General features: G+C 44.2%; 1 protein-coding gene across 6 annotated transcripts in view; it reads right to left on the bottom strand.

The window, feature by feature from the left end:
- SLC24A3 (solute carrier family 24 member 3) overlaps nucleotides 1-26,368 on the bottom strand; it is a 255,402-nt gene that overhangs the window by 64,982 nt on the left and 164,052 nt on the right. For all 6 annotated transcript variants that reach the window (XM_064509884.1, XM_064509881.1, XM_064509882.1 and 3 more), the window contains exons 4-6: nucleotides 21,911-21,985; nucleotides 14,153-14,237; nucleotides 11,804-11,907 (exon numbers count right to left, since the gene is read on the bottom strand). In XM_064509884.1, the coding sequence (XP_064365954.1) occupies nucleotides 11,804-11,907; nucleotides 14,153-14,237; nucleotides 21,911-21,985 (264 nt within the window). The remainder of the gene's footprint in view (nucleotides 1-11,803; nucleotides 11,908-14,152; nucleotides 14,238-21,910; nucleotides 21,986-26,368) is intronic.

Genomic DNA, 26,368 nt, shown 5'->3' with positions numbered 1-26,368 from the left:
TCAGAATGGAAACAGTGGACACTCTCCAAACCTCAGGACAAAGCCAAAAATACTTCCCTGCTCAATTGGCAGTAATAGCCACCCGTGAGTTGTTCAGATCAGTGTGTCGTCTTAGCGCCGATTCCTGCAGAGCTTAGGCAGCAAGATCGCAAAGACCTGCATTCACAAAGCTCTTCTGAATTGCCAGTGAATCCTGTGAAGGATTCACAGCACAGTCCAGGGAGCTGTAGACATGATACAGAAAGGCGCATACATGGTGAAATATTTCAGCCTTTCCAAACTGGCAATTCTTTGTTAGATGTAGAAAGAGATTTTGTGATTTCCCTTGCTTTTACATGAGAAATGGTTAAAAAAGTCTTACCAATGCTGAGTCTACAGTGTTGATTTGTGTGTGAAATCTGAGAGAGAAAACTTGACCTCAAAGTGACAGTGTTTAGTAACCATTTAGAAACTAGATTTCTTTTGATGCCAGTAGCAATCCTTTTTTCAACTCTTCTAACTGCCTCCCCTATTTCTGTCCTATCATTGAATCTAACTCTGTGAAAAAGGTTTTGAAATGCTAATATAAAAAAGTCACAGCAGCTGCTGTGATGGCCAGACCAGTCCTAGGTCATTATCATCTAGATGGCACCTGATCTGCCAATTATACCAGTCCTCATCACACGTTACTGAAGTCTTCTAACAGGTAGCCTAGTGTTGTCCCCGGGCATGAGCACCGCTATCTAGAAATACCTGGCCAGTACAACCCCTCTCCTGCGCTCCCATCGCCTGTAAATCATGCAGTAGTGTTATGTAGCTGGCTTGTTGAGACCACGGTGCTGCTCAGAGTTGTCATGTTTTCCTCGTGCTTTCTTGTCTGCCTGCTTGGAGCCTCCTGTCATCTCCTGTCATATACTCTGATCACCAGCTTTCAGGCTTAAGAGCTAAGTTGTGGTTCTGTATTTGTGTAATGCATTGTACAGTAGAGTTTTAATCCATGACTGAGACTGTTAGGTGTGATCACAGCAGCAACAGGGTACCTTAGAAGAAAAAACATTCATCTTTAGATCCAACCTCACTGACATGACCATGCAGCTTCTGGTTCGACTTAGATGCAGAAAATAGGCCCCTGACGCCACAAAGTCTAGGCTTATGTGCCCCTCCAAACAGAAATGCATGAAGCAGCCCTGCTTCAAGCTAAGCACTTATTAGCCATGTTGCCGAACTGGGGCCCAGGGCAGGAATACTGATTTCATACAAGTTACTGGCCTAATTCTGCAAAATCCAGTTACTTTCGGAATGGCAAAACACTTTCAGAGCTCCTTGGACCTCTCCAGAAGGAGACCAAAAGGGCTCTGGTGTAACAGGAATACCTCTGACACAGCTCCTAGACCATGCAGAAGTTGATGCTATGGAGCAGTACTATGGAAGATGATACATGGCACTCACAATGGGAAAACAATTACTTTCAGTGTTTTTGGGTAGCAGAGTCTTTGCTGGGACAGTGGCTACAATTTTTGTATAAATCTGCAAGTACCCGATTCCTAAGATAACATCTTTTGTGTTGAAGAGGAAGCTGGAAGGGAATCTGATTTCTGGATCACCTGACGGGGCTGGACTGCTCTCTGGCAGTGCCACACAACCTAGCAGGAAGATCCCTGGGAAAAGGCTCACTCTGCAGCATTTACTGTGGATGAACATCCTCCCTGATTGCTTTTTCAGGGAGAAACCCTGAGAAAACACACAGAAGGAGGAGAGAGGCAGCTGAGGCAGCAGCTTGCTTGGCCCGTAAGTAGCTGTATGCTCCCATAAGGACCACAACCTTGACTTCGGGACAAATTCTGTCTTTAGCTAAAATTCTCAGGGCTGGAGCCTTTCCTGGTTTATTACTATGTCCCTTTCTTGTCAAATTTCTACCAGTGAAAGATGTGGCCCACAGCTCCTGAAAGATGTTGCCAGCCCAAAATACCCTTGTGCCCTGGATTACAGAAGAAGCCTACAGTATTAAGTTCTCCTTAAACTACTACTTTATGTGCTTAAATGTTTTCCACTGTTGGTCACAAGCCTTTTTTTTTTTAAAAAAAGGCGCCATTCCAACCTCTCCCCCTCCCAAAACTCCTCCACAACTCAGGAGAAGAAAAAAAGCTCATGAACGCAATCATAAAGCCAAAGGTCAGTAACTAAACCAATCTGAATTTCTTGTAGTCTGTGAAATTAAAGCTTAAAAGATTAAGATGCATGCAAGCTAACTGTGAGGCAGAATTAGATTAAAAGTAGATTACAAAAATCCCAGTCTCTTCACTAAATGTTATTCTACGTGGTTATTAAAATTCTGTTCACAGTTTCTACTTCTCAGATCTTCTCTATTGGTAACACCTATTTCTTAGGTACATTTTCACATTCTGAGATAAATCTGAGTGCACACTGGCTGATGATTTTGAGAGGCATTCCTTGTTTACACAATGGTTTATGATGTCCTGGAGAAGGGAAGAGCCTTCTGAGTTTATTTTATTTCCTCAGAAGAGCTTCACAGGCTCATGACTGTGTGTAGAAGGCAGATGCAAGTGTTTCCTTGGAGTCTGAGGAGCCTGAGTGATCCATAATGCTGGACTGAGGCTCTCTGGATGAGGGCATTTCTCAACATTTGCATCAGTGGACACCCCGCTGGTGCACAGCTTCTCCATCCCAAGAAATGGAGCCGCATATGGCTGTCGTGCAGGACAGCCCCATGGGAAGTAGTGCCTGGGAGTCACACCTGAGTGCCATTTGTCTCTTCGTAACGTGGAACATCAATATCCAGTGGAATAACCTGCCAAGGTCCACAGTGGGAATGTTTAAATTGAGAAGTGGATTTCTTACCCCCCTTCCCTCTATTTTGAACAGATGTGAATTTGGGAAGTCCTGTTACCTGCTGCTTTGAAGGCAGGACAGATGGCCACAGTAGTCCTTTTCTACTCAATGTATTCAGAAATCACATCTAGCCACCAACTGATCCCTTGACAGAAGAAGTAACTGGAAGAGCCTCTAAAAACCAAGAATCACTGAGTCTCTAGCACAACACAGCATGGATGGGGTCCCTTGCTCCATCCAGAGCAGCCTATCCCAACCCCAAGAAGGGTGCAACAGGGAAAAGAGAAGTCAAGTGCAAAACACAGCAATTAGTTAGATGGTAATCAACAAATCCAAGTCATGCAGATGAAAAATTGTTGTGTTTAATGCTGTGAGTGCTATGACTTGCAACTCATACGGTTATATTGCTTTCACTTAAGTACTTTTCACTAACCTCTTCTAGTCCTTCATTCTCACATCCTTCCAGCCAAGGATGATGGCAAGGCAGGGGAAAGAGATGTGAGATTTTGCAAAGCACAAGTATAAGAGTGAGAGGAGAGATGACAGTGAGGCTGAGGCCTGCATGGGACAGTGGGTAAGGTCAAACTCCCTGTATCTCTCCAGGACCATACAGTTGGATTGCAATCTTGGAACAAGCACACAACACAGACAGCAGTCTCCATGCCTGTTTCTATGCCTGGCTACCTAGCATGCATTACCATGAAATGTTGCCGAATTTGTGTTTGAAGGGCTGAATTTGATGCCACGCTTTCATCCCTTGCAACATTCCCTTACTTACTTACTCACACCTCCCTCACTTGCTGGTTGAAAGCAAATAAAACAGACACAGCAGCTAAATAAACAGTGCTTAGCATATGTGACTTTGACAGCTGGGCAACTGAAAGAGAATAAGCATCACAGTCACAGGTGTACAGACAACTGAGGAAACAGCTACAGAGACATCTATCCTGCAGCACCCTAAGATTTGCAGAATAAGGACAGTTCTTCATATATTTCCATACACCAAAACCATGTACAGCTTAAAAATTGCACTTTCTGCCTAGATGAGACAAGGCGAATCTTCAAACCTTCCTCTGCTTTGTGTGTGCCTGTGTGAGTGTGTGTTAAAGGTATCATCAGGATATTGCAGTAGGATCCAAGAAGAAGGAATGGAAAGGCCACCATCACAGTTGAGTGATGCAGGAGGGCTGCATTCAGCTATCCATAGGGGTAAAATTTGTCTTTCTCTGTATACATACTTTGGGCAGGGTTTTCAAAACTGAGCAGAGATTTTGGGTTCTTCAGCTTCCAGATGCCCAGTTTAAGATGTTTTAAAATAGCTCTGATTTTCAGGGCATGGATATTAGTTAAGTTTAGAAAATCCAGCCCATGCAAGTAGTTTTGGCATGGCCATCTAAACAAGGAGGCAGGCTAAATCAAGTTCCACTTTTTGAAAACAGATAAAGACCTTAGGAGATTTCATTATTCATATCAGTGAAGAGAGACAGAAATAAAAAACAATCCCTCCAGTCCAAAATGCTCAATGCTGATCTGCAAAGTGCTATCAACGCTAACTGGAAGAGCAAATCAACTTACTTTCAGGCTGCTGAAAGACACATTTCTATTTTTCAGTAACAAACCATGACACAAATGCTTCTGATATAATCTAGAATCACCTCGGTTTCAAAGTTAGTAAGAAGACAGCCAAGTGTTAGGGTCTGATGGGGAGAGGAATCTCTGACTTACACTAGATTTGAAACTTTTCAGTATTGCTTAGAAACAAGAAAAGGAGACAAGGAGCTTATAATACTTAACTCTAACAGAAACATGTTCATGGCTGTATAAAGAAAAACAGGTTTTTTTTTTCATTTATTAATCCTTCCCTAGTGTTTGTAGCACACACAGTTTCAATTCTGGGCTGGAGCAGGACAGCCACATGGTAAATCTCCCCCGTCTGTTGACATTATTCAAACAGATCCAATTTCCAGACCAACTTTGTACTTTCTGGCTGGGCCACAAAGGAAAAAGGAGAACAACAATACATTAAAGCTGATTTTCATCTACATCAATTGTTTTTTAGCATGACAGCAGCTCTTTAAGAGACTGAGAGCACTCCCACAGCTATTTGGCAACCCTCAGATGAGGCAGAGCAGCAGACGTTGTAAACGAGTTGTGTGGCTCTCCAGCACCAGCCCCGCAAGCAGCTCCATGTGCAGAAATGAGCCTGGCTGTGAGTGCTTGCAGGCCTGGGGCTCTAGCTACCAAGGTGACAAATTCCTTAAAATTTCAAAACTAAATACATAAATAAAGAAACAAAGTGGAAGTTCTTCTAATTACTGCCTTGCTGTCGGGTTTTTGGCAGCTCGCTCCCAAGCTGTTCTGGTCACGCTGTGAAGCATTAAGCACTTCTGCTGGCTCCTTCCTTCCTTCTCCCCTTGCGCTGTGCTTGCTGCCAACAGCACCTTCCCGCGCGAGCCGGTGCACGAAGCACGCCGGGCTCAGTGCACGCCAGCGATCTCTGCTGCTCCTGACACCCATCTCCGGCATGCGTGGGGCCCCAGGAAGGGGAAGCCTCTAAAGTTGAAGGCAGAGGTGACAAGGCTCATAGAAACGTGCTGAACCAGGAGATGCAAAATAGCCTGAAACCTGCTGGGGGACTGGAGGAAGACTCGGGATGGGGTGGCTTCCCATTCAGTGATGAGGAATTCCCATTTCAGTCTCATTATGTTGGATGAGGGACTTCAGTGAGATGCCTCCAGAGGAGAAGAGCTCTTAGCTCAGCTTTATGAGCCTCTGGTGGAGGCTGTGTCTCCCCCAGGATTACAAAGCATGGGTGCTGTGGTCCTTGGGCCGTCAGGTGGGCCCTCCAGCACGTTGCCACGGGGCTGTGCTTGGGGTTCCAACAAGTGGAAGAGATGAAAAAGGCAGAAAATGTGATTGCCTCGGCTCTAGAGCAGGCTCCTGTTCCTCCCAAGGGGCATCCCGGCATGGGTGGTGGAGATGGGAGGAACTGGGCCGGGAAGCTGAAGAGCGGGGAAGAGGAGAATGGGTCCAGAACTCAGCAGGGCTGGGAAGAGCTGGAGGCTTGAGAAACAGCTTTGGGGTGGATCCACTGGCAGAGAATCTGGCTGGAGACAGTTCTTCTCTCAAGCCTCCAGAAATGCATTTATGTTCACAGCAGGAATGGAGAGTGGGGGAGCGGGGAGACAGAGTGCACGCAAAGAAATGTGAAGCCAGTGGGCAGTTAGAAAGAATATCATCACACTAGCAAAATCAAGCACTAAATGTTAGGAGAGGACACAAGTCACTTGCTTAATTCAGGTGAAGAGTGGGCCTAGGGATGAATCCAGGATACATTATAGGAGAGGTGGCTTGTGCGTCCCCTTGCAGAAGGTGGAATAGATGTTGGGATTGAGATCAAGGAAAAGAAAAGGGAGTCATATGGCTAAAGTAGCTGAGTGCCCCCATGGACAGCTGGGCTATGTGGATGCTGAGCCGGTCACCAAAACCAAGCTCAGCCCTGCAAGGCGCCGTTTGTGCAATGCCTGCTGGAGCAGTGGGAGCAGCATCTGAAGCCCGAGGGAGCTGAACTCTGAGCATGGAAAATGCCACCGGGCTCTTCTATACATTCAGAAAAAAAACAGGTCCACGCCAGCTCTTGTTGGCACCTAAAATGACAAGTTCTCCTTTTTTCTTTAATCCCTCTGCATTTTGTTTCCCTGTCTTTAAAATACTCCTTCATCTCACAGAGGTTTGAAGAAAATTAATTGTTCATCAGCTGCTCAGATACAATAGTGATGATCCAGATACAATAGATGCACAGCAGAGGCCCAAGAGGAAATTAATAATTCTCCCTTTAGAGCAGGGTTTGAATAGAGCCTGATGAATAACGCAGAAGGCCGCTTACCAAACAATGAAGAGAAAACAAAATAATGAATAGCTGCTCATTAAGTGAGCAAAGTCCATTCTGTGCCCTGAAGGAGGCAGGGACCCCATGGAGCAACCAGCGTGTGATCATGTAATTAAAGGCTGTATAATAATGCAAACACACTGGGGGGGCAAACGAAGGTTGCACAAGGAACCTTAATGCTACCATTTTCAAACTTCTCAGCATTTGACTTTCAACCTTAATAATGCTCTTTTAATGTTGTTTTTAGGTGTGCAGTGTCATATAGAAGTGTAGGCATCATGCTTTCCTCTCCAGCCCCAGCAGTGGGACGTCTGTTCTGATTTAGTCAGAGAAGCATGCACTTCCCATCCATTAAATGCTTAGAAAAATAATCAGTGTGGGTGTTTGAGAAACTGCATATAACTTTCTGGGGGTGTGGGCTTGTTTCTTTTTTTTAAATGACATGTGTGTAGCCAGAAACAGTATTTTCTTGAGCCAAAGAATAGCATATCCAACCTAGCACATACATACTACAACCTAATTTAAAAATAAAATGTGCATACTCTGGAGAGAACTGATCAATATTTTTGAATTCAGCTTTTCACCAGTCAAAAAAAGGCTTTCTGACGACACTGAACAGCTCTGCAAAATTAAAGGGTGCTTTTTAAAAATCAAATACAGAAATGATTGTTCACTGTTCTTTGTCATTTGCTCTTCCTATTTAGATGGCAAAATAAAAACAGAGAGAAAAGGTACATCACAAACAAAAGTGTAAATGGAATAGTTTCAAAAAATTTACAAAAACTAAAAAGAAACCCAAATATTTCAGAGATTTTTAGAATGCTACTTCCTTTTTTTTGACTAGCTCTGTTCTGACCATCAGTATTATATAAGATTTCTTATGGAATTGCTGAAGAAAGTCCTCCAGGCTTTAGTTGCACCTAAATGCACACAGCACTCCCATGCGCTCCAGCGCCAGGCAGTCACCCTGCAATCTCATGGCCAGAGGTATTTCCCACACTGGGCTCCAAGTTGGGCTCCCTGAGAGCAGAGGAAGAAGAGCTGCCACTGCTTTATGGTTTACTGAGCTCCGTTGGGCACTGTGCCCTCCATTCACCTCTTGGGTTTGCAGTATCTCCAAGCAGCGGAGCATCTGAACAGCACCTGACACTGTCAGGTATTGATTAGGTAGCGGGATCCCAATAAACACAATTCTAGTTGCAAATTGCTGTCATCATCATCGATATCTAAAAGCTCCTGCTGGAATATTGCAACTGCTGCCAGCAGATGAGAAAGCAAAGCCATGGTGACAATACGTGCATGCTCTCTGCAATTCCCCGTTCAGAAATTGCCTGTGTGATCATTTTGAAATTGCTCCTCATCAGTGCTATAATTATGCAAGTTTAGTTATGGCACCACTAGACTACCACTAGCTGTGTGGAGTTTGGATACGTCTGATCTGGGAGCTGAGGCCTCTTTTTTGCTTCCAGTATATATTGGTTGTTTTGGAAGATCTTTAAGAATATACAGCAAAACCACTGCCATTTGACAAATTTGAGAAAATGCACATTTCTGAAGTAGTGTGTTCCCTTGTGGGACTGACATAAATATATCTTTGGGTAAATTCCTATTTGTTTACCAAAATCTAGGCAAAACTGCCATAAAAAGGCAGCCTGAGGATTCTGCTCCTACTGCATGGAAGCACGTAAAATTCGAACAGAACTGAGTACTTCCGAAATTCCTGTTTTTAAAATTTTTGCCAACGAAAGCTCACAAAAAGAAAACCTTATCTTGCTCTGCTACAATGCCCATCACATAAGGATTTCACAGTGCTTGTGAAAGCTGGTTCTCAGAACTGCCTCAGGAAGCAGATGGTTTCTTCTGAGGTGCTTAAGCCAGAGTGGGTGTAAGTGCTAATTATTATAAAGCAAAGAATACTTTAATTTCAGTTATATTTTTTTCTTTTAGTGATGCACGTTAATACTCAAGCAGTGTAGGTTTGCTGCTGAAAGATGCTAGCCACTGAGCTGAGAGAAGCCACTAGCTAAGCATGGGAATGAACTCTGGCAGCACCTGGGGCTTCTGAAGGGGAAGACAAGCTCAGAAACTAATTGTGAGCTGAAAAGGAAAGAAATACATTAGTTCCCAGCCATCCCATCTTGCATCACTGCAAGTCAGAGTGACTAATTCTCACAAAACTACTGGTTCATACCATGTAAGAGAAGACAGTCCAATTCACTACAGACACCAGGTCCCCTTTGTTTAACAGACGAGGTAAGTTTGGATGCAAACATATTTTGTTAAAAATCACCTTTTCCCTTGTGCATGCAGCACATTCAAGTAGTTTTATTTTAACAGTACTTAAAAATGCTTTTTCATCCATTTTTAATTGTTTTTTTCTTTCCCACTGAGACAGAACTTGAGACAATCGGTGGCTTAAAAATAGTCTGGTAAAACAGAAATCCCACCTCACCTCCTCCTAATACAATTAAACTGTAGCTTAAATACTTCTAGTGCAATAAATGCTATCTTGTATACTTTAAAATCATCCAAGCATGGCTTGCCACAAATCCCAAATCAAAACTTTTTGTCTTGTAAACACAAAATGGGCTGTTCACTGTTTTTCTAACAGAGTCACAGTGAAACCTGTCAGACTGGGAATCAGGCTGTGACACTTTCATGACCCAACCAAAGATTCATGGGCTGGACCTGGCCAATGGATGACTAGCCGCTGACTTCTCAGGTCTGAGCTCCAAGGCAAAACCCTGCTCCAACTGAGCTGGAGCACAGCAAGCCAGTGGAGGGACCCACAAGCTGCCTCCAGAGCCAGCTAACCCACTACAAGAAAGCTCAAAACTCCGATCCAGCTCCCCAGCGACACTGCAATCCAGCTCCCACTTAATACATACACGGAGAAATTGTGAATTGTAAGAACAAACTCCTGTTAATGAAGCAAAAGATGCACTGAATGACACCAGTAAAAATGAATGACTTTGGAGGAAAGGGTTGAGAGTGGAGTAACTGAAAAGCGCAAACCAAAGCAGAGTTATTATCAGCACTGCTGAAACTGAGCTTTCCCATCTGCATGACTCCGAGCCACGGTTTAAATCGTTCTGGTTCTCATCACTACACTGCAGGCTGAACTGCAGCAAACAGAAGTGAAGCGACTTGACGAAACCACACCACAAATCACTAGCAGACTCGGGAAAACAAAATCAGGACAAGCAAGTCCAAATCTTAATTCTCTGTTTAGGATTAGACTTAGGATGACTTATGGCAACCAACCCCCCTGCTTTTGAACTTCTGAACTCTATCACACGTGGAAGGCTGAAGGCATTTATAAAGACATTCTGACTGTAAGTTATGTCCTTCAGAAACACCCCCCCACCACCTTCAATAGGTCTCCCACAAAGACTGACATTTTCTATCAATTCCCAAACTTCATCAAGCGTTTTCCATTGAAAGCCGTGATTTGTGGCCATATTTTTTTAGCAGGTTTTGGGCTTGCAATCAATAATGCAGAGCATATAGTAGGAAGACTTAGCTCCTGTCATCATGCTAAACAGTTAATCTTTTCCATTTGTTTGAAAAAACAACCTGAGGAAAGTCCTACGGATTACAGGAGAACACCTCTGAGGAACACAGCATCATGCCCTGGGAAAGCTTTGTTAGTTATTAACTGGCCTGAATCAAATGGGTTTTCACAGTAAGAGTTACAACAGAACCACTAACATATTGAATATGTGTAGCTCTCAACTGCATGTTGTTCTAGAGAGCGCATCAACATCACACACCTGCTGTGCAGCTCCATCATTATGGGCCAGCTCCAGAACTGTGTCTTGGCACCTGAATTTCCTTTGATTTCCCATGCAAATCAAGGGAGTTTAGGTGCCTAAAAAGTACTTTTGTGGATTTTTCCCAAGCCTCTCCTATCATGAAAAATGTTCATCTTCATCTTGAAGAAGTTTGTGGTTAATGCAAATGAAAATTGGATTGTAAACTTTCCCAGGGAAATCTGAGCTCTCTGCTTGCTTTCTCATATTGACTAAGTTATACAAGTCCCTTCTCTTAGATTCTTCTTTCAGAGGTAGTTAGCCTATTGCCCTGTATTGCTTCTGTTATCCTGCTTTACCTCATTGCAAACAAGTCTGCAGAGTAAGATGTCAAATAACAATTTATGAGAACAGAGAAATATTAGGCACGCTGGCAAAGGCTAAAGTGAATGCAGATTCAGATGTTTAATTACAGTGAGTCAATCATCTCTGCAAGTCAGATAGCAGCGGAGATGTCACAATTTAATTTCAGATGAATAACTCATGTTGTCATATGTAGTTTGACATGCTGCAATGCAGTCAGAAATTATACTAGGAATGGATAGTATTATTGCTAGTGAGGTAAAAAGTTGGGACATCCTTGCAGACATCCGAAACTTGACTGGACAAGGCCTCGAACAACCTGATCTAACTTTCAAGTTGGCCCTGCTTTGAGTTGGGGTGGGGTAGGGGGGTTTGGACCTGAGACCTCCAGAGATCCCTTTCCACATAAACCATTCAGTGAGTCTGTGGATGTAAATAACGAGATAAAGTACAAGCAAAGGCCAAATCTTACCAATATAATTTTGTACATCATGTCAGTCACCAACAACATTGTGTCAGCTCAGCATGTGCATCTGAACCTATCTTGCACAAAGGAAGCATCTTTCATGATGCTCTAGAAGTGTCATGATGCTTTCAGAAACATCTTTCATGCCTCACCAAATTCCATTTTCACCAGCCAGAGGCACAGACATTTGCTGGCTCCTTTGGTCTTAAAGAACCAGATACATAGGTCACAATCCATTTTTCAACAGCTACAGAGAGGATGTGTTCAATAACCAACTTTTATTCCTTGACCACTCATATCCCCTGGACAGCTTAAAAAGCCTGAGCTGATATTTGCTGTTTTGTTTTTCAGTTCAAAAGTGCAAGAGGAACAGTGTAAGGCCCCATTAAAAAGAAAAAAGCCAGAGAAGTTTGTGGCAAGGCTGCAAACCTGGCAACTGATTTCACAGTAGAACCAAGGCATTTGAAGAAGCAAGAACCATTAGGAATCATTAAATGCTCTTACCTGTCCTGCAAAAAGCCCACATACACCAATAATACAGAGAATGTTAAATACAGCAGAGCCCACGATGGTTCCAACACCCACGTCTCCTTTTGTGATAAAAACACCTGAAAAACAAGTTCAAGGCAAGCTGTGTAAACTGGAAAGAACAGAATTTTTACTCAAAAAAATTGCATACCTCTCACTCCATTAATGACCGGCATGTACCAGTTCTGCCTCTTTGACTCCTACTTAACAGGGCTATTTGGAGAGAAAAGTACTAGGGTGAATAAAGGTGGCAGAACTTGCTTTCTGAGGGGATTTAGATAGAGTGTCTAATGAAAACCAAAGACCTCAGAAATGTCTAAGTCACCAACCTCCTGGGCTTGCAGTCCAGCACTACAGCAAGGCTCATCGTAAAAGGCAATAAGCTCTGTGAGAGCAGCTGGTAGTTTCCTGCAGATTTGGCTCCTATCTCCCCCAAGACCTCCCACCACCAATATTCCACTATTCCCTAAACCTCCATCTCTATTGGCTTCTACAGGCAAGTAGAGGCATGAGTTGGAGCTGATTCAGGGCTGTCTGGCCACTAGTTACTTCCACGCTGAATGATGCCCCTCACAATGGGTAAATAGCCTAAGTTACAAGCTCCTTTGTGAGCTATTCTGTCAAATTTGGTTAAAATTGGCCAATGGGTTTAATGGTGAGGGAGACGAACTGACAGACACATCATGGTACTGCACGAACCTCTTTCCTTAGGAAGCCAGTGTAAAAGTAACACTCCATCTCTTGCTGGCTATCAGTCTGCTTAAATTCACCATTTACTTTAAGGCTCCAGCTGAGTTTATCTGGCCAGTGTAGTCTGGATTTTGTTTTATTTTTTCCTTTTCTCAGAAACATGTTACACAGAACTAGTCACCTACCACGTGACATTCAGTATGTAGTGGACCAAATCACAGCAAGATAAAGACCTGACTGTGAGAGCATCTCCAGGCTGCCTGAAGGGATCTGATTTTATTTTCACTCTGCTATTGCACTCTCCTCAACTTGAGTACAACCCCAGCTCAGTCTGTTTTAAGTTCCTACATTTTGAGGCTAACGAACCAGCACTATGACTTCCTAAGCAGACCTCTCTGCAGAGTATGCAGTTTTGGTGAATTAATTTGTGCTCTGCATCTGATAGCTGTTACTGAAATCGGACAATCTTTTAGAGAAAGTATCTAAGCTCAGAATAGTTTTCCTTGTGGAGAAGGAGAGCCCACCTTAAGCCTGCATTTGTTGTTCTGATGATAACCTGCCTCCTAGGAATATGGGTAAGTACAACAGCAGGAAGACTTTCCCCTTATGCCAGGTAGCATACAGAATCATTCTGTAACAGCTCTCTGACTGAAGTCCCTTTCCCCAAATAAAAGCAGGGTCCAAAATAGCATCCACTATACCACCACGGGTACTAGCAGTTTCTGCTGTTTCTAGGCTCAATGAATTCAGGATAAGACAAAGACCTGTTTCACAGTCTTTCTTTACAAAAACTGCCTCTAATTGCATGGCCTCGAGCTCAGCACCCTCTCTCCAAATCCTTGCCCCAAGAGTTGGGTTGCTCTTGGCACATCCAGGTGTTCTTTCCTCCCCATACACACAACAACCTGTTAGCTTGAGGCTGTGGAAGGAGCACACAAGTTTTCCTGAGTTTCCCGGACTACATACTGCCGAAACACTTGATCATGCTTCCTGTAAGCAGAGCGATACTTCAGTAGAGTGATGCTCTGTCCAACTCATTGCTGAGAGAAAGGTTCTCAAATCCTCTCCTCCTGTCTTCAGCTTTCCCAGAGGGAAGAGCTGTTCAAAGAATAACCAGAGTGGAGGTGATGGCAGAGAACATGTATTTGAGGACACAAAGAGTTTGCCTGGGTATCAACCTGAGAGGCTGGAGGTGCATACTTTCACACTAAGCCCTAGAGACCCTGTGACAGGTAGCATTTGGAGGGTGGATAGGATGGGAGGAGAAGGCTGCACATGCAGAGCTCAGTGCTGTGCAGCTCAGCTGTGCCACAGCAAAGTAAGATTAACAGATAGTTATGGTGACCTGACTGTGGTGCTGGTCCTGGATCTGCTGGTGCAGACCGAACCACTTCTGAGGCAGCCCTGCTGTGGGATAGTGGTGCTTTTTTAAAACTTCTTCATCAGTGGCTGGAGATGTACAAATACAGCCCCTGAAAGCTAGTGAGGGTTCACCACAGTTAGTCCTGTGTGTGTCCATGAGGTCAGGCGTTGTAACAGATGTTCCTATAGACACTAAGCCATCCCATCTGAACTCTGAAAACCAGTGAGAGGAAAGAGGGGATTTCAAGAAGCAGCAGCAGGTTATTTAGTTACCTATGACAGATGTAAACAACTCAGGAGCAGAGCTTCCAGCTGCCATGAAAGTTGCCCCAGCCACATCTTCGCTAAGATGCAAGCGCTGCGGAAAAACACATCAGAGTCATTGATTACATCACTGAGGCTGAACTGACAACACTGAATTGAAGGAATTCAACCAGAAAAGTTACACTGTCTGCTAAGAGTGGGAAACTGCCAATATGTATTTCAGAAGAAGTATGGGAAAAAAGACATCATGGGTGTTAATTTCCATTGCTGTTCTCCAGCTACTTAAGTTAGCATCTCCTCATACAGAGGGCAGGTTGTGGCTTTGACACCCTTTTCCACACTGGAGAGAAGGAGCAATACTCCAGAAGACAGTGGGGCATTTTACCAGTCAGGATTGCATTGCCTTCTCCATGACCCCCAAAATACACCTTATCTCCTCTCCTGTGGCTTGTTAATGGTCAGGGCTGGAGCTCAGGCGCTGTCCATCCCCTGACCTCCTGCCTTGAAGACCATTTCAGCCTTGGACATTTAACCTCTCCTTACCATCCATCTGCTTGGATCGTCATCAAACATACTTACCTCCCACAGCCTTCCAACAGTGGTGCCCAGGGACTGTTCTTATTTAAAACAGTGTTTCCTGGAAGGAGAAGGACCTACTACTCTACACACACTTCTTCAACATATGCTGTTTCCAAAGATTTACTTGGTTAATTACTTCCTTTATGTTTCCTGCATTCCCACTGTTCCATCTGTACAAGGCACTGTTCAGTAAATACGACAAAGCTGTTAAAGACCACATGCCTTGCTGGCACCTTCCATAGTTTAATATGAGTAGCTAAAAAAAAAGCCACCCCCTGCCATACGGTCATAAACTGCCGAGCTGTTACTACACAAAGCAGGCTGAATCACGTGTGTGAGTAAGCAGCTTCCATTTTACAAGCAAAAAGAAGACAGTGGGATGTGATGGGAACATTTCCTGAACAGAACTGATTGTCTGAAACAGCACGAACAACCTGACAAGCCAGAAAAACACTTCTTCTTAACTGTGTAAGGCAACTTTTTCATTATCAAAGTACACTTGCTCCTCCAAAATTGCAGGGGAAAAAAACCCCTCAACTTCATCTTGACTGAAGAGCCCATAAAGTTCTCTTAAGAGCTTAAAATGTCCTTCACTCTACCCACTGAACACACAAATATAATAAAGAAATTCTTTATAGATGTTATGGGGACAAGGAAAAAAGAAAGGATGTTCCCCCATTGAGAATGCTTTTTGCTGTACCACTATAAAAGGCTATGGGGACTGATTAAATACAGCTTTATGGAAAATGACTACATGAGATTAAAATTATTGTGAAAGAAGTTGACAGGAGCAGAGGTGCATCCCAAAATGCTGCTTTCTTCTGCAGACTCTCTATGGCTACAAAGAAATGGTCATCCTTTAATACTTGTTCTGTATCTAGATGGTATCTTTCCAAAGGAAAGACCATCAATCAAGGAAACCACTTGAGCTGACTTTCCGTGGGGATGGTTTAATTTAAAGCCACAGTGGGTTCCCTGAAGGACAATTACTAGACAATTTATTGCAATGCATGTAATAGAGCAGAAAATACAACCCAAAATAGGAGACAAAATTTTATTCTCTGGTATTTGTAAGCAAATGTTTGCAACTGAGGTGTTATATTAGTTGGGTCACGTAAACATTTTGTAACATCAATAACAGAGAGTATCTGGAGAAACACGAGTTTTTTAGAAAAAAAACAAAAAAACAGGGTTTGGGTTGGAAGTAAGTCCGAACGAACACAGAATATGAATGTCTGAATGTCTAGCATAACAAGTATTCTGGAACAAGTTCTGATCTCAACAGATGTATTTGGGAACATAAATGCCTTTCTGGTTTAACTCAACAACCACTTTCCAAAGCAGATTGAGATAAGCCAGAAAAAGGGCATTTATTTTAGACTTTGTGCATCCAAACAGTGAGCAACTGTAGAATAACTACTGGTTGATCTCCAAGACCAAAAATGCCCTTGGACAGGGGTTTACACTCTTTTGTGCTGGATGTGACAGCAGACGGCAGTGGGATCACTGAGGGTAGAGCTCAGGTCAGTGGCAAGTCGTTACCATTTCGGAGTGGTTTGCCCGCTAAATGCATCACGTGTGCTGCCACAGTCACTCTGGCCACACAGGTGGGGCTCCTGACCAGGAGGCCTCTCGCCCTCTCATTAACATTTTTTGTGAATTAAACAAAAAGGAGAACCCCCTTGAAAACATCTTGGGTCTCATCATTTGGATAATGCAGGATGCTGGCCTTCTTCTCCCTTGAGAAGAGCCCCGGCTTTTCAAGTCGGCCCACTGATTTCACTGGGTCTTTTTGCGGTGGAGCGTATTATTCAGTGAGAGTAATGGTGGCAGCATCTGCTGTCATCTGGAAGAGTGATAAAATTTTCCCTTTCTGAGAAAAACAGGCAAGGGGGCGACTACCAAAGGCTGTGGAGGCTTTTGCGAAGTCACCCGAGCCTTTTCCCATGCATTCTTGAATGTTAACATTGATGACAAGCCACAAAAAGCTAGATGTTTTGAAGACAAGCCACTCCGAGCTGATAAAAGGAGAAGCAGATGGAGCAGGAAACAGGAACGTGCATTTCTTTTGCTATTACGTAATTCAGCAACTGCGTAATTAGGCTTACAATACATAAATAAAAGGATATGAATGCCCCCAAAGGTCACCTATGGAATGAGAAAAGCCTTTTCTGAAAGAGAATCAAGTAGGAGCTACAGAACAATGAAATTCTGACTCATTTATGTGGCCCATTTCAGTAACCTCTAAAGACACAGTATCTCTCTTTTGGACATGGGCAGTAACTTCTTATTCCAAGTATGCCAGAGATAGTATTTTATTGGTGTGTTTTCTCTTGCACATACAATTGAATAAAACTTATTAGTCTCATTTTATTGGTGGTGTTGGATAAATAAGGTTCAGAGCTGTTAAAGCACAGGAACAGTTAATATGTGTTCAGCCACTGGAAAGATAACAAGTAGCTAAAAGAAAAACCAAAAAAGGAAAGACCTCGTCAACTGAAAGCAGCCTTCTAGAAACAGGGGCTTGCAAATATTGCATTAAAAACAAGCAGGGAGGAAGTCTGCTTTTTATATAGCAGATGTCTATACAAAACCAAACAAATCTGAGAATTTGTCAGGAGAACAAATGGTGCCAGCACTTCTGACACTTGTACCTGTAAAACCGACTGGTGTTTAGGCTGACAGACTTTTGGGGGCAGATGGAGAGACACACAGATCCTGCACCTACAGACTGCTAACGCGGATGAGAGGAGAGGGAGTTTTCCAGTCTCTGAGCCTCTAACGTATGATGACTAGGTTTGCCACCAATAAAGTTAGGAGTTAACACTACACACGGTGTTTCCTATCATGATTTGCAAAACCAGTCAAAACTCAACATATCTATTGAACAGTGCAGGAAATGGAGGCACAGAGAAGTGCTGTAGCTTGTCCAAGGTCATTGTTGTTCACTGTGGACATCCTTTCTGGGCTCACGAGCTGCAAAGTAAGCTATCAAGGTTTCTCCTCTCCTGCAGATACTGCAATTTCCCATCCCACCTTCTGTGATTAGAGGCTGAAACTAAAACATGCACAAGGAGGGAACCTTCTTTTTTTGCCTCAGTGAAGGAGATATCTAAGCAAGTGGCATAAGCCCAAGAGAAGAGGAGGAGATCCGTGCCAGGAGGAGAAGGCAGCCCCAGGAGTTGAGAGGAGACTCAAAGCAGCAGCTGCCCAGGCTGCAAATTTTCCATGTGGTGCACACGCAGCTTTCTGAAGCCACAAGTGGGTTGAGAGCTCCTCGCAGTAACTCCCTGCAACAAGACCCTGATCTGTGAAGGAAAGCAAAGGCCACGTTTTTAAGGACACCGGACCTTGCTACCAATAGTGCTAAGAGGAACTGTGCAAACAGGTCTCTGCTTACAGAGGTCTAAGGGGGAGGAGATAAAATTTTCCAATCTGAGTTTGCACGTGGGTAATTCAGAGTCCCCTGTAGATGGGGGTGTTTTGCAGGGAAGGCAGAGAGGGTGCTGGAAAGATGCTATAAGAGATGAAAAGCCTGAGGCCTATGGGGAGATGGAGGCCACATATATTTCTGGATGAAAGCAGTTTTTAAATTTTGCTGCAGCTGTAGTGCCGTGCTCTCCCCCTTAAGCGGAAAACCAGTGCCATTCCCCTCCCTCCATCTCTTTTCCTTTCATCTGACTGCTTTCAAGCCTTGCTTTTTCTGCTGGCCTATGCTCCCAGCATTACCAAATCTCTTCTTCTCCCACAGGGCTTCTCGCTTTACAGGGAATCGAATGAAACTGAAAGCTTGGTGTTCATAGCAGAGGGAAATGAGGCAGTGCAGAAAGGAAAGAAGGGGCTGGGAGGGAGCACATGTCACAGTTTGGACTAAATAAGGTCACTTACTACTCATTCAGTTGACCAACAGCTCAGGTATAGGATAGAAAGGATACCAAGGAGGGGGCAAGCTGTGTCCTTGCTGGGTTAGCTGGCTGTGACAGGGGACTGTAGAATCTAGGATAATTCAGGTTGGAAGGGACTTCGGAGGTCTCTAGTCCAACCTCCTGCTCAAAGCAGGGTCAGCTATGGAATTACTCCAGGTTGCTCAAGGCTTTGTCCTGGCACATCTTGAAAATCTCCAAGGATAGAGCCTGCATAGCCTCTCTGGGTCCCTTGTGCCTAATTATCCTGACAGTGATATATTTTTCCTCCTTATATCCAGTTGGACCACCCCTGTTTGAATTTGGGCCCATTGTCTCCTAGCCTCCCTCCACATACCATCGTGAAGAGCCTGGCTCCATCTTCTCGATAACTTCCTCCCTCAGCCTCTGTTCAGAGCTGGATGTTGTATTCTAAATGGGGTCCAATGACTGCTGAGCGGAGGGAAATAATCACTTCCCTCGATCTCCTGGCTCTGCTTCTGTTTGCACAGCCCCGAATGCTGCAAGCCCTCTCTGCTGCCATGGCTCACTGCTGGCTCATGCTCAGCTTGGCCCAGCAGACCCCAGGGCCTTTTCCATAGAGCTGCTAGCCGGCCTGTTTGGGCCCAGCCCGTGGCATTGCAGCAAGTTATCCATGCCAGCTACAGGACTCTCTATTTGTCCTTGTTGAATTTCAAGAGGCTTCTGATGGCCCATTCCTCCAGCCTCTCCATGCCCTCAAGCATATTGCCTGCACCCCAAAGTACAAGCCTGCCCTGGACACTACTTCCTCAGCTCAGGTTGCATTAGTCTACAGTGATCTGAGCAGGACTTCTACACCCGAGTTGCCCAGATTTGCAGGGCTGCTTTGCTCTGGAGAGGGGAGGCTGGATAACTCAGTATGTCTACATCTGCGACGTCCCGCACTCCCATTTTCTCATCAGTCTCTCCCTTCCTGGCAACAGTAGGAACCATGCCCCTCAATCGCACACAGGCTATACTCAGATTCAGCCCTAAGGAACTCAGGAACTCTGCAGGACAGAAGTTCCCAACCACTCACGTTACATTATAAAGCTTTGGTTGTCCCCTCGTACTTCAGGAGAAGCCTGTTAAAATGTATTATTATTAACTCATGCAGTATCCTTAAAGTGCATTTATCTGGTCCCTGTTAAGCCTATTTGAGCCACACTGTTAGTTCCTGCCATGGTTTGTCGCCCTTCAATTACCTGAATATTTATGCACACCAAAATAGTGGGACTTCCTGAGGACTTTTTTTTTTTTCCCAGTGCAAAACATGCCTTCATAGTAGGTTGTTGAGCCACAAATATCAGGTTAGTTTAGAGTCAGCATCCATCAGAGCTGTCAGAATAAATGATTTCACATGCCACCTCCCACACCTCCTCCCTGGCCCAGGCACAGCTCTGTTTCCATGATGAGCAACGTTTATTACCAGGGAGGTGTCTCCTCCAGCTGACAGAAATGTCTAAGTAGCAAGACCAATCCATATTTTCCACATGCAGCACAGATTTCATTGCCTGAGTTTGGCATTAGGGAGGACATGAAGACACTTGAAGCACAGTGTCCACCCTGTCACTCTCTGAACTGACTCAGGCTAAAATGTACTCATCTTCTAAAATTTCAGCATGCCAGCCTTAGCAAAAGAGGGACAGAGTCCCTTGCAATTGCTGGAAGTGTTCAAGAACTTCTTTACAGCTGACCTAGTTGTCTCTGCTGCTTTACAATTTATACTAGAAGTAGTCTTTTTGTAGACATAGTATGAAATCCACAGTTTCCACTGGAGTAAATCACCAGAAGTTTTAATTCATATCAGCTCAGAGTAAGTCCTGGTGTTTTGAACAGATGTCTGCAAGGAGACACATACACTAGGCAATGGCATCTCTACACATGTGTATTGTAGGAGTAACCTAGGGACCAGCTGACTTGTGAACTCTTGCATTGGCACCTCCCAGGGAAAGTTAAAGGTCCCGCTTCCCAGAAGCTCATAACTGAAAAGACAAACGGCAAGTAGGACAAGTGGCTTTGGAGGAGTGAGGGAGGGATGGCTGAGTGATTAAACCCACGGAGTAAGTGCAATTCTTGGCCTGCTGGATGTAGCACACTGGTGGAGGGATGGGAGTCTGGGGGCTGCCAGGGCACCAAGAGAGCTGCACAGCTGTGGAGTCCTGAATACAACCAAGACTTCACTCTCAATCAAAGTCAAAGCAGGCAAACCCAGCTCTGGTCAGCTCAAAACAGTCCTGTTTTGGCTAAATGTGGTTCCCTCTTGGGGGCTGAACGGCTCCACCATGCACATGGGAGTCTGTAGCCTCCGGTGTGACGGCACAGACAGTGTGCAGGCCTGCACCAAGCAGAGCGGGAGCAGGACGGAGGTGGAGGGAGGCTCTGCTCCAGGGTGCTACGGGGCTGGGAATGTGTGCAGAGGCAGGATGCATAGCTGGCCACTCATCAGCCCTGCTCTGAAAGCTCAGCATCTCTCTGTTCCCCTGAAGGTTTTACTGACACATTTAAGCTCTCTTGTGCATTTTTTCTTTCCCAGTCTGACATAAGAACCTTGGGAGGTTTCTAAGTTTTACGTTAATGCTATATGAAACTCAGAAATGCCCCACGCAAAAGTCAAGAAATAAAATGTTATTGTCTTGAAAGTCACAAGAGAACTGAGTGATTCGCTTGAAGCCATAAATGAACCAAATCACTGTTCCTTATGTGGGCAACGAACAACTTAACATCTTTTTTCCAGTATCTTACAGTTGGATCTTTTCTCAAGGGTGCCATTTCTCGGTCCAAGAGGAACGTCCACATTGGTAGTGAGGGGCAGAGCACAGGACAAGCCACTAAGCCCTGTTGGGCTTCTTACTTGGAAACACACATTGCAGCAAGCAATGCTATGAGAGCCTGCAGCATGGGGGTGAGGTTGAGTTTGGCAATCACTGCTCTAGAGGATACATTTTTTACTATGTTATAAATTGTCTCCAGTTTTTAAAAGGTGGTATGATGCATACACAGCAATTGTTATTTAAGAGGAGATCACTAGCTTTAAGAGGGAGCATCAGCCAAGTTTACCTGTCAGGAGACACACAGCCCATCTCCTGCAAGTGAAAACCATGAAGCTGAGCCAACTCACACACACAGTGTTGAACAACTAAATAAAAAACAGGGGTAAAACTGTAAGATAATGGTAAACACACAATCTTCACATTTTGAGGCTCTCAAGGAGAACTGCTGCTAAAGCAAAACTCAAGCTCAAGTAAAATTTTCTAATACTTACTTCGCAAATCTTTTCCAATGAAGGGACAAAGAAATCATCACAGACGATTGCCAAAGCATAAAACATATACATGGCCTGCAAAAGAAAAGAGAAAATGTTGAGTCTGGAGAGTGTCAGGAAAAGATACTGAACTGCAGTGTTCCAATTCATCTTGGCTTTGTTTTGGCATATGCTTTTTTTCCCAAACTCTCTTGCAAGAAGAATCTGTCTGGGATTTAGTAGAACGATCATGAAGTATTTATCCAAAAGTTCTCGCAAACTATCAGAGGCTGCCAGAATTTTATTATCATTATACAGATGACTCTTTTATTTTTAAATTCTCTGGATGCTGCTGAAAAACACAGTATTTTTGCCTTATTTCTTTTTTTCCTCTGTTGCAAAGTGCAAGTTTTTTTCATGATTGCATTCTCTGAAAATCTGGACTCTGGAGGAGCAATATTTGAAACACTAGCAGTTTGAAAAAGACTAAAGAGCCCTGCCATGCTGTCTAGGATCCCACTGATAATTCTTCTGAACTCTGTAAGAGAACCACTTCCAAATGACTGAAAACCAAGGAGAAACACAGGACTTGAAAGGACACCTAATGAATCAAATCTTCAGTTTCAAGGAATAAACATTTAATCCAGAAGGCCATTTCCGTGTTAGTAAAAAGAATATGCCAAGTCCCGTTCTCTGTCCCTATGGGAAAATGGTACAGCTTGGTTTGTGTCCACGCAGCTAAGCTTTCTCCCTCCCCAAAACAGGGTAGCCTTGTCCATGTTGTCCAGAGGGAAGGATCCCTGTCCTGCACCTTGACTCATGTTTGGGAAAATCTGCGTTGGCATAGGCAAAAACCATGCCAAAGAATGTGCTAAACGGTGTGGCCTTGCAAGGCCCCAGCCAAGCTCCTCCCAGGATTTATCTTTTCCCCAACTCATCTGTGTCCTGGGACTCTACCATCCAGCCTCACATACATGCCAAATATAGGTGAGCATGCAGAAATGTCTTTTATCCAAAAATGGTGTGGAGCACGGGAATGTGGGCATTTTGCATTTCCCCTCATAGAGTCAAACGCTCATCTACGGGCACGCGCCATGCTCTGCCCCACAAAACCTTGCAGGCTTACAGGCAACTCCGTGGTTCTGTCCCACCCTGTCTCTCTCCCGCTGCTCTCTTGGGCAGCAAATATTTTGTCGCAAGGAGGGCATGCCGACCAGAGTCCCAGCGAGGCCAAAACGAAAATGTAGGGAAACCCAGATGTTTTAACAGGCTTGAGTGCTTGATAAACCTTCCATCAGAAAAGAAATCTCTGGCGCACTGACCAGTACTGATACTGATGCCTGACACTAAATAGCCTGTATGGACCAGGAACAAGGAAAAAAAGGAAAAATCAGGAAATTGCTAAAGCAGAGGGGGGCGAACTGATGAGTGGACTTGTTCAGAGCAACTCACTGGGGCTTGTCTCCCTCTCTCACCCACTCCTACAGTGTCTGACCATTAACACTTACGCTTCAGGAGCAGAAGGACAATTTTTTTCAGAAAAAAAAAAAGCGGTTAAGAGGGGAAGAGCCCTCTTTTTAGCAGCACCCACAGGGAGATGCACTCCCCTCACCACCTGGCTGCCGCAGAGTGAAGGACAAGCCTATCTATCACTGCAAGGGGTCAGGGAGGTACAAAACCTGCCCAATGCTGGGTCCCTGCGGGCTGACATAAATCCTGTCCATCTTCCAGGCATTCAGCAATGGCCCGGGAGATAAGTGTAGATTTTGCACAACTAAGTGCAATTCAATTCCTAGAAACCTTCTAGTGTATGATGGAAAGGTGTCTGGATCTCTGACTGAGTTGCTTAATTCCACCTCTTTCATTTTCACTCTGATGATGGGAATTGTAATTCTTGCCTGTATTTATAAGGTGCACGTTTACTGTCATATTTAGAAGATTGCTGGGGCTGCTGCAACACTCATTAATTGGACCACTGTTTTAGATGAGTACCTAATTAAAATGAATACTCAGCTGCAAGGATTATGCTTTATACCTGGAAATGGGATTTTTGGATGGGACTTTGTTCTAGAATCCTTATTTAAATCCTGCACTATTCTGATATAAATATGTCCGATATGATGTAATTACCGTCTTGATTGAAATTCATTGTTTAGGAGCTTTTCTTCTACGTAACTGATGAAGTGTAAACAAAATCACAAATTCTGTCATTAGGAGACACAGCAAGGCCAGCTGTGGACTTCAGACTACGCTCTGGGATGGCTGCCGTGGAGAGGAGGACAGAACTGAGGACCACGCCAACAGTGTGGGTCACCAGGGAAAGTCAGAGACAAGTGTCAGCCCAGCTGGGGGGGGGGGGTAACATTTTCAAAACATGGAAAAAGGCAAGAAACACAACTGTTTTGTAATGGAAACTGAGTTTCAAATTCCTTGCCTGTCTGCATCAAAGGAGGGTCCACAGCTGTGGCGTTCGCAGGATTTTCTAGACCAGCCAGCAGCGTGAGCAGTGTGTGCACCACCAATGCAAGTGCCACATGCTGATCTCGCAGCCGCAGCATCACCTGTTATTAATTTCTAAATACTGTAAAGATATCACAGTGGGATGAGTCCCTCTACGGGAATTGGACCTCAGCGAGAGTTTTGCCTGAGCATGGAGTATCAAACAAAGCCACACATTGCTAATCTCGCAAAGATTATGTAAGCAAAGCCAACTAAGCACCCGCATAAGTCTTTGTGGGATCATGGTCTGCTCTTGGGATCACTGAAAAATATTCAGTACCATGGAGGTTTTTTTAAGGAACTTTTGGAGCTGTTTTTTCTATCTTTAAATATTTTATTATGGTTTATGATAATTCCTTGCCTGATGTACGTTACTGCAGAAATGCTAATGCAGGCAGTCAGGCAAGAAAAAGGCAAACAGGAACATCTCCAAAACATGACCTTTTATTCCAGCAAGGAAGCAAAAAAATACTGAAAGAGAAATGTTAGTGATAAGCAAGAAATGAATTACCTATTTGTTATGTGAGAATTCACATAACTCCAATTATAAAATGGGTTAGTCTGTGGAAGCAATCTTAAGGAGTCTGATAACTCACCCAATAAAAGAGTCATACAGTTTCCCTTCACATTCATATCAGTAAAGACGAAAGACAAATAGCAGAAAGATCATTATTTTCCTCTACTTTTTAAGGTTATCTTAATTTAGATGGAAATAAAGTCAATCAAAATGCTGTAGAGGGGATTATAAAATTGCGGTTTTCTACAAATCTTGGCCACTTCTCTCAGCTTGAGTTATTCACTGGAGTTGCAAGCCACATCACATTAAGTGGCACTCTCAATCTTCCCTGTGTTTTGGTATTGAAGCACATCCACTTCAGCGCAACACTCGTAACTGGCAGGTAGAAATGGCTCCTAAATGGGTTTACAGGAGCAAAGCCAGGGCATTATGCTGGCAGCAGCAGGCCCCAAAGCAAATTTGGAGCTAAGCAGCCACCTGGAAGAACATGCCCAAGCGGGCAAAGATGGGAAGGCGAAACAGAGGTACAGGGTGGCACTGCCATGTGGGAAATCAGTGACAATGCCCGAAACCAGATCAGGGCCACACGGGTCTGACATCCTCTAGCCTCACCACACTTTGCTGCTCATACAGGGCTTTTCCTCAGCTCCTAAAGAGAAACCCAAAGTGAGAGCTGCAAAACCCCTGAGGTTCAGCAGGGGCTGTACACCAGAGCCTGGAAATGATTAAACTAGCAAGGGTCACTCAGGCTGCAAAGACTAAGCAACTGGTGACACTTCAAGGAATCAACTGGTGGAGAACAAGGCTTTGCTACTGCGTTTGAGTGATGAGGAACAGGACCTGTGGGACTTATGTCCTCACAGCCTTTCTCCATACTGTGGATCCCATTTACCTACCAGCTCCAGCTCCTGAGGCTGAGACCAGGCCTGCTTGAGCTTTGCCTAACCATGGTTTAGCTTAGCAAGTAAACATCCCATAAAGTAAGCCCCAGTGGCTGCTTTGCTGAAGAACAAGCCCTTCTCAAGACCATCGGTGTCCTGACCCAACCTAGACCCTTTCTGGCTTGTCACATATGCTGCAGAACATGCTAAACAAGTAGGTATTGGTGACCCCTTTCCCTTGGTTTTTCTTTATATAGCAGTGTTTAGATACTTGTACACCATTCGTAACTTCTTCACTTTGGGAAAACTGGCATTTCTCATGGTATTTTCCCCAGTTATGAGAAACTTTCATAATAATCCTTTTTTTTTAAAATAAATGAGTTGTAATCCAAACTTCCAGCCTGTGCAAAAGAGACACAGCTTCCTTCTCCAGTACAGCTTTCGGAGAGTGCATTTTTCAAGTTTCTCTAAACTTATGCAAATTACACACTTTTCAAAAAATGGGAGATGCTTTTAGGTAGAGGAGCCATCTTTGCAGCGAAGGCATCACTTCTGCAAGCCAGAGCATGCAGCTGGCAGGGT

This window comes from Dromaius novaehollandiae, chromosome 3 (assembly GCF_036370855.1).
Source record: "Dromaius novaehollandiae isolate bDroNov1 chromosome 3, bDroNov1.hap1, whole genome shotgun sequence".
Lineage (NCBI taxonomy): Eukaryota > Metazoa > Chordata > Aves > Casuariiformes > Dromaiidae > Dromaius > Dromaius novaehollandiae.
This window is presented reverse-complemented; position numbering and strand designations above follow the sequence as displayed.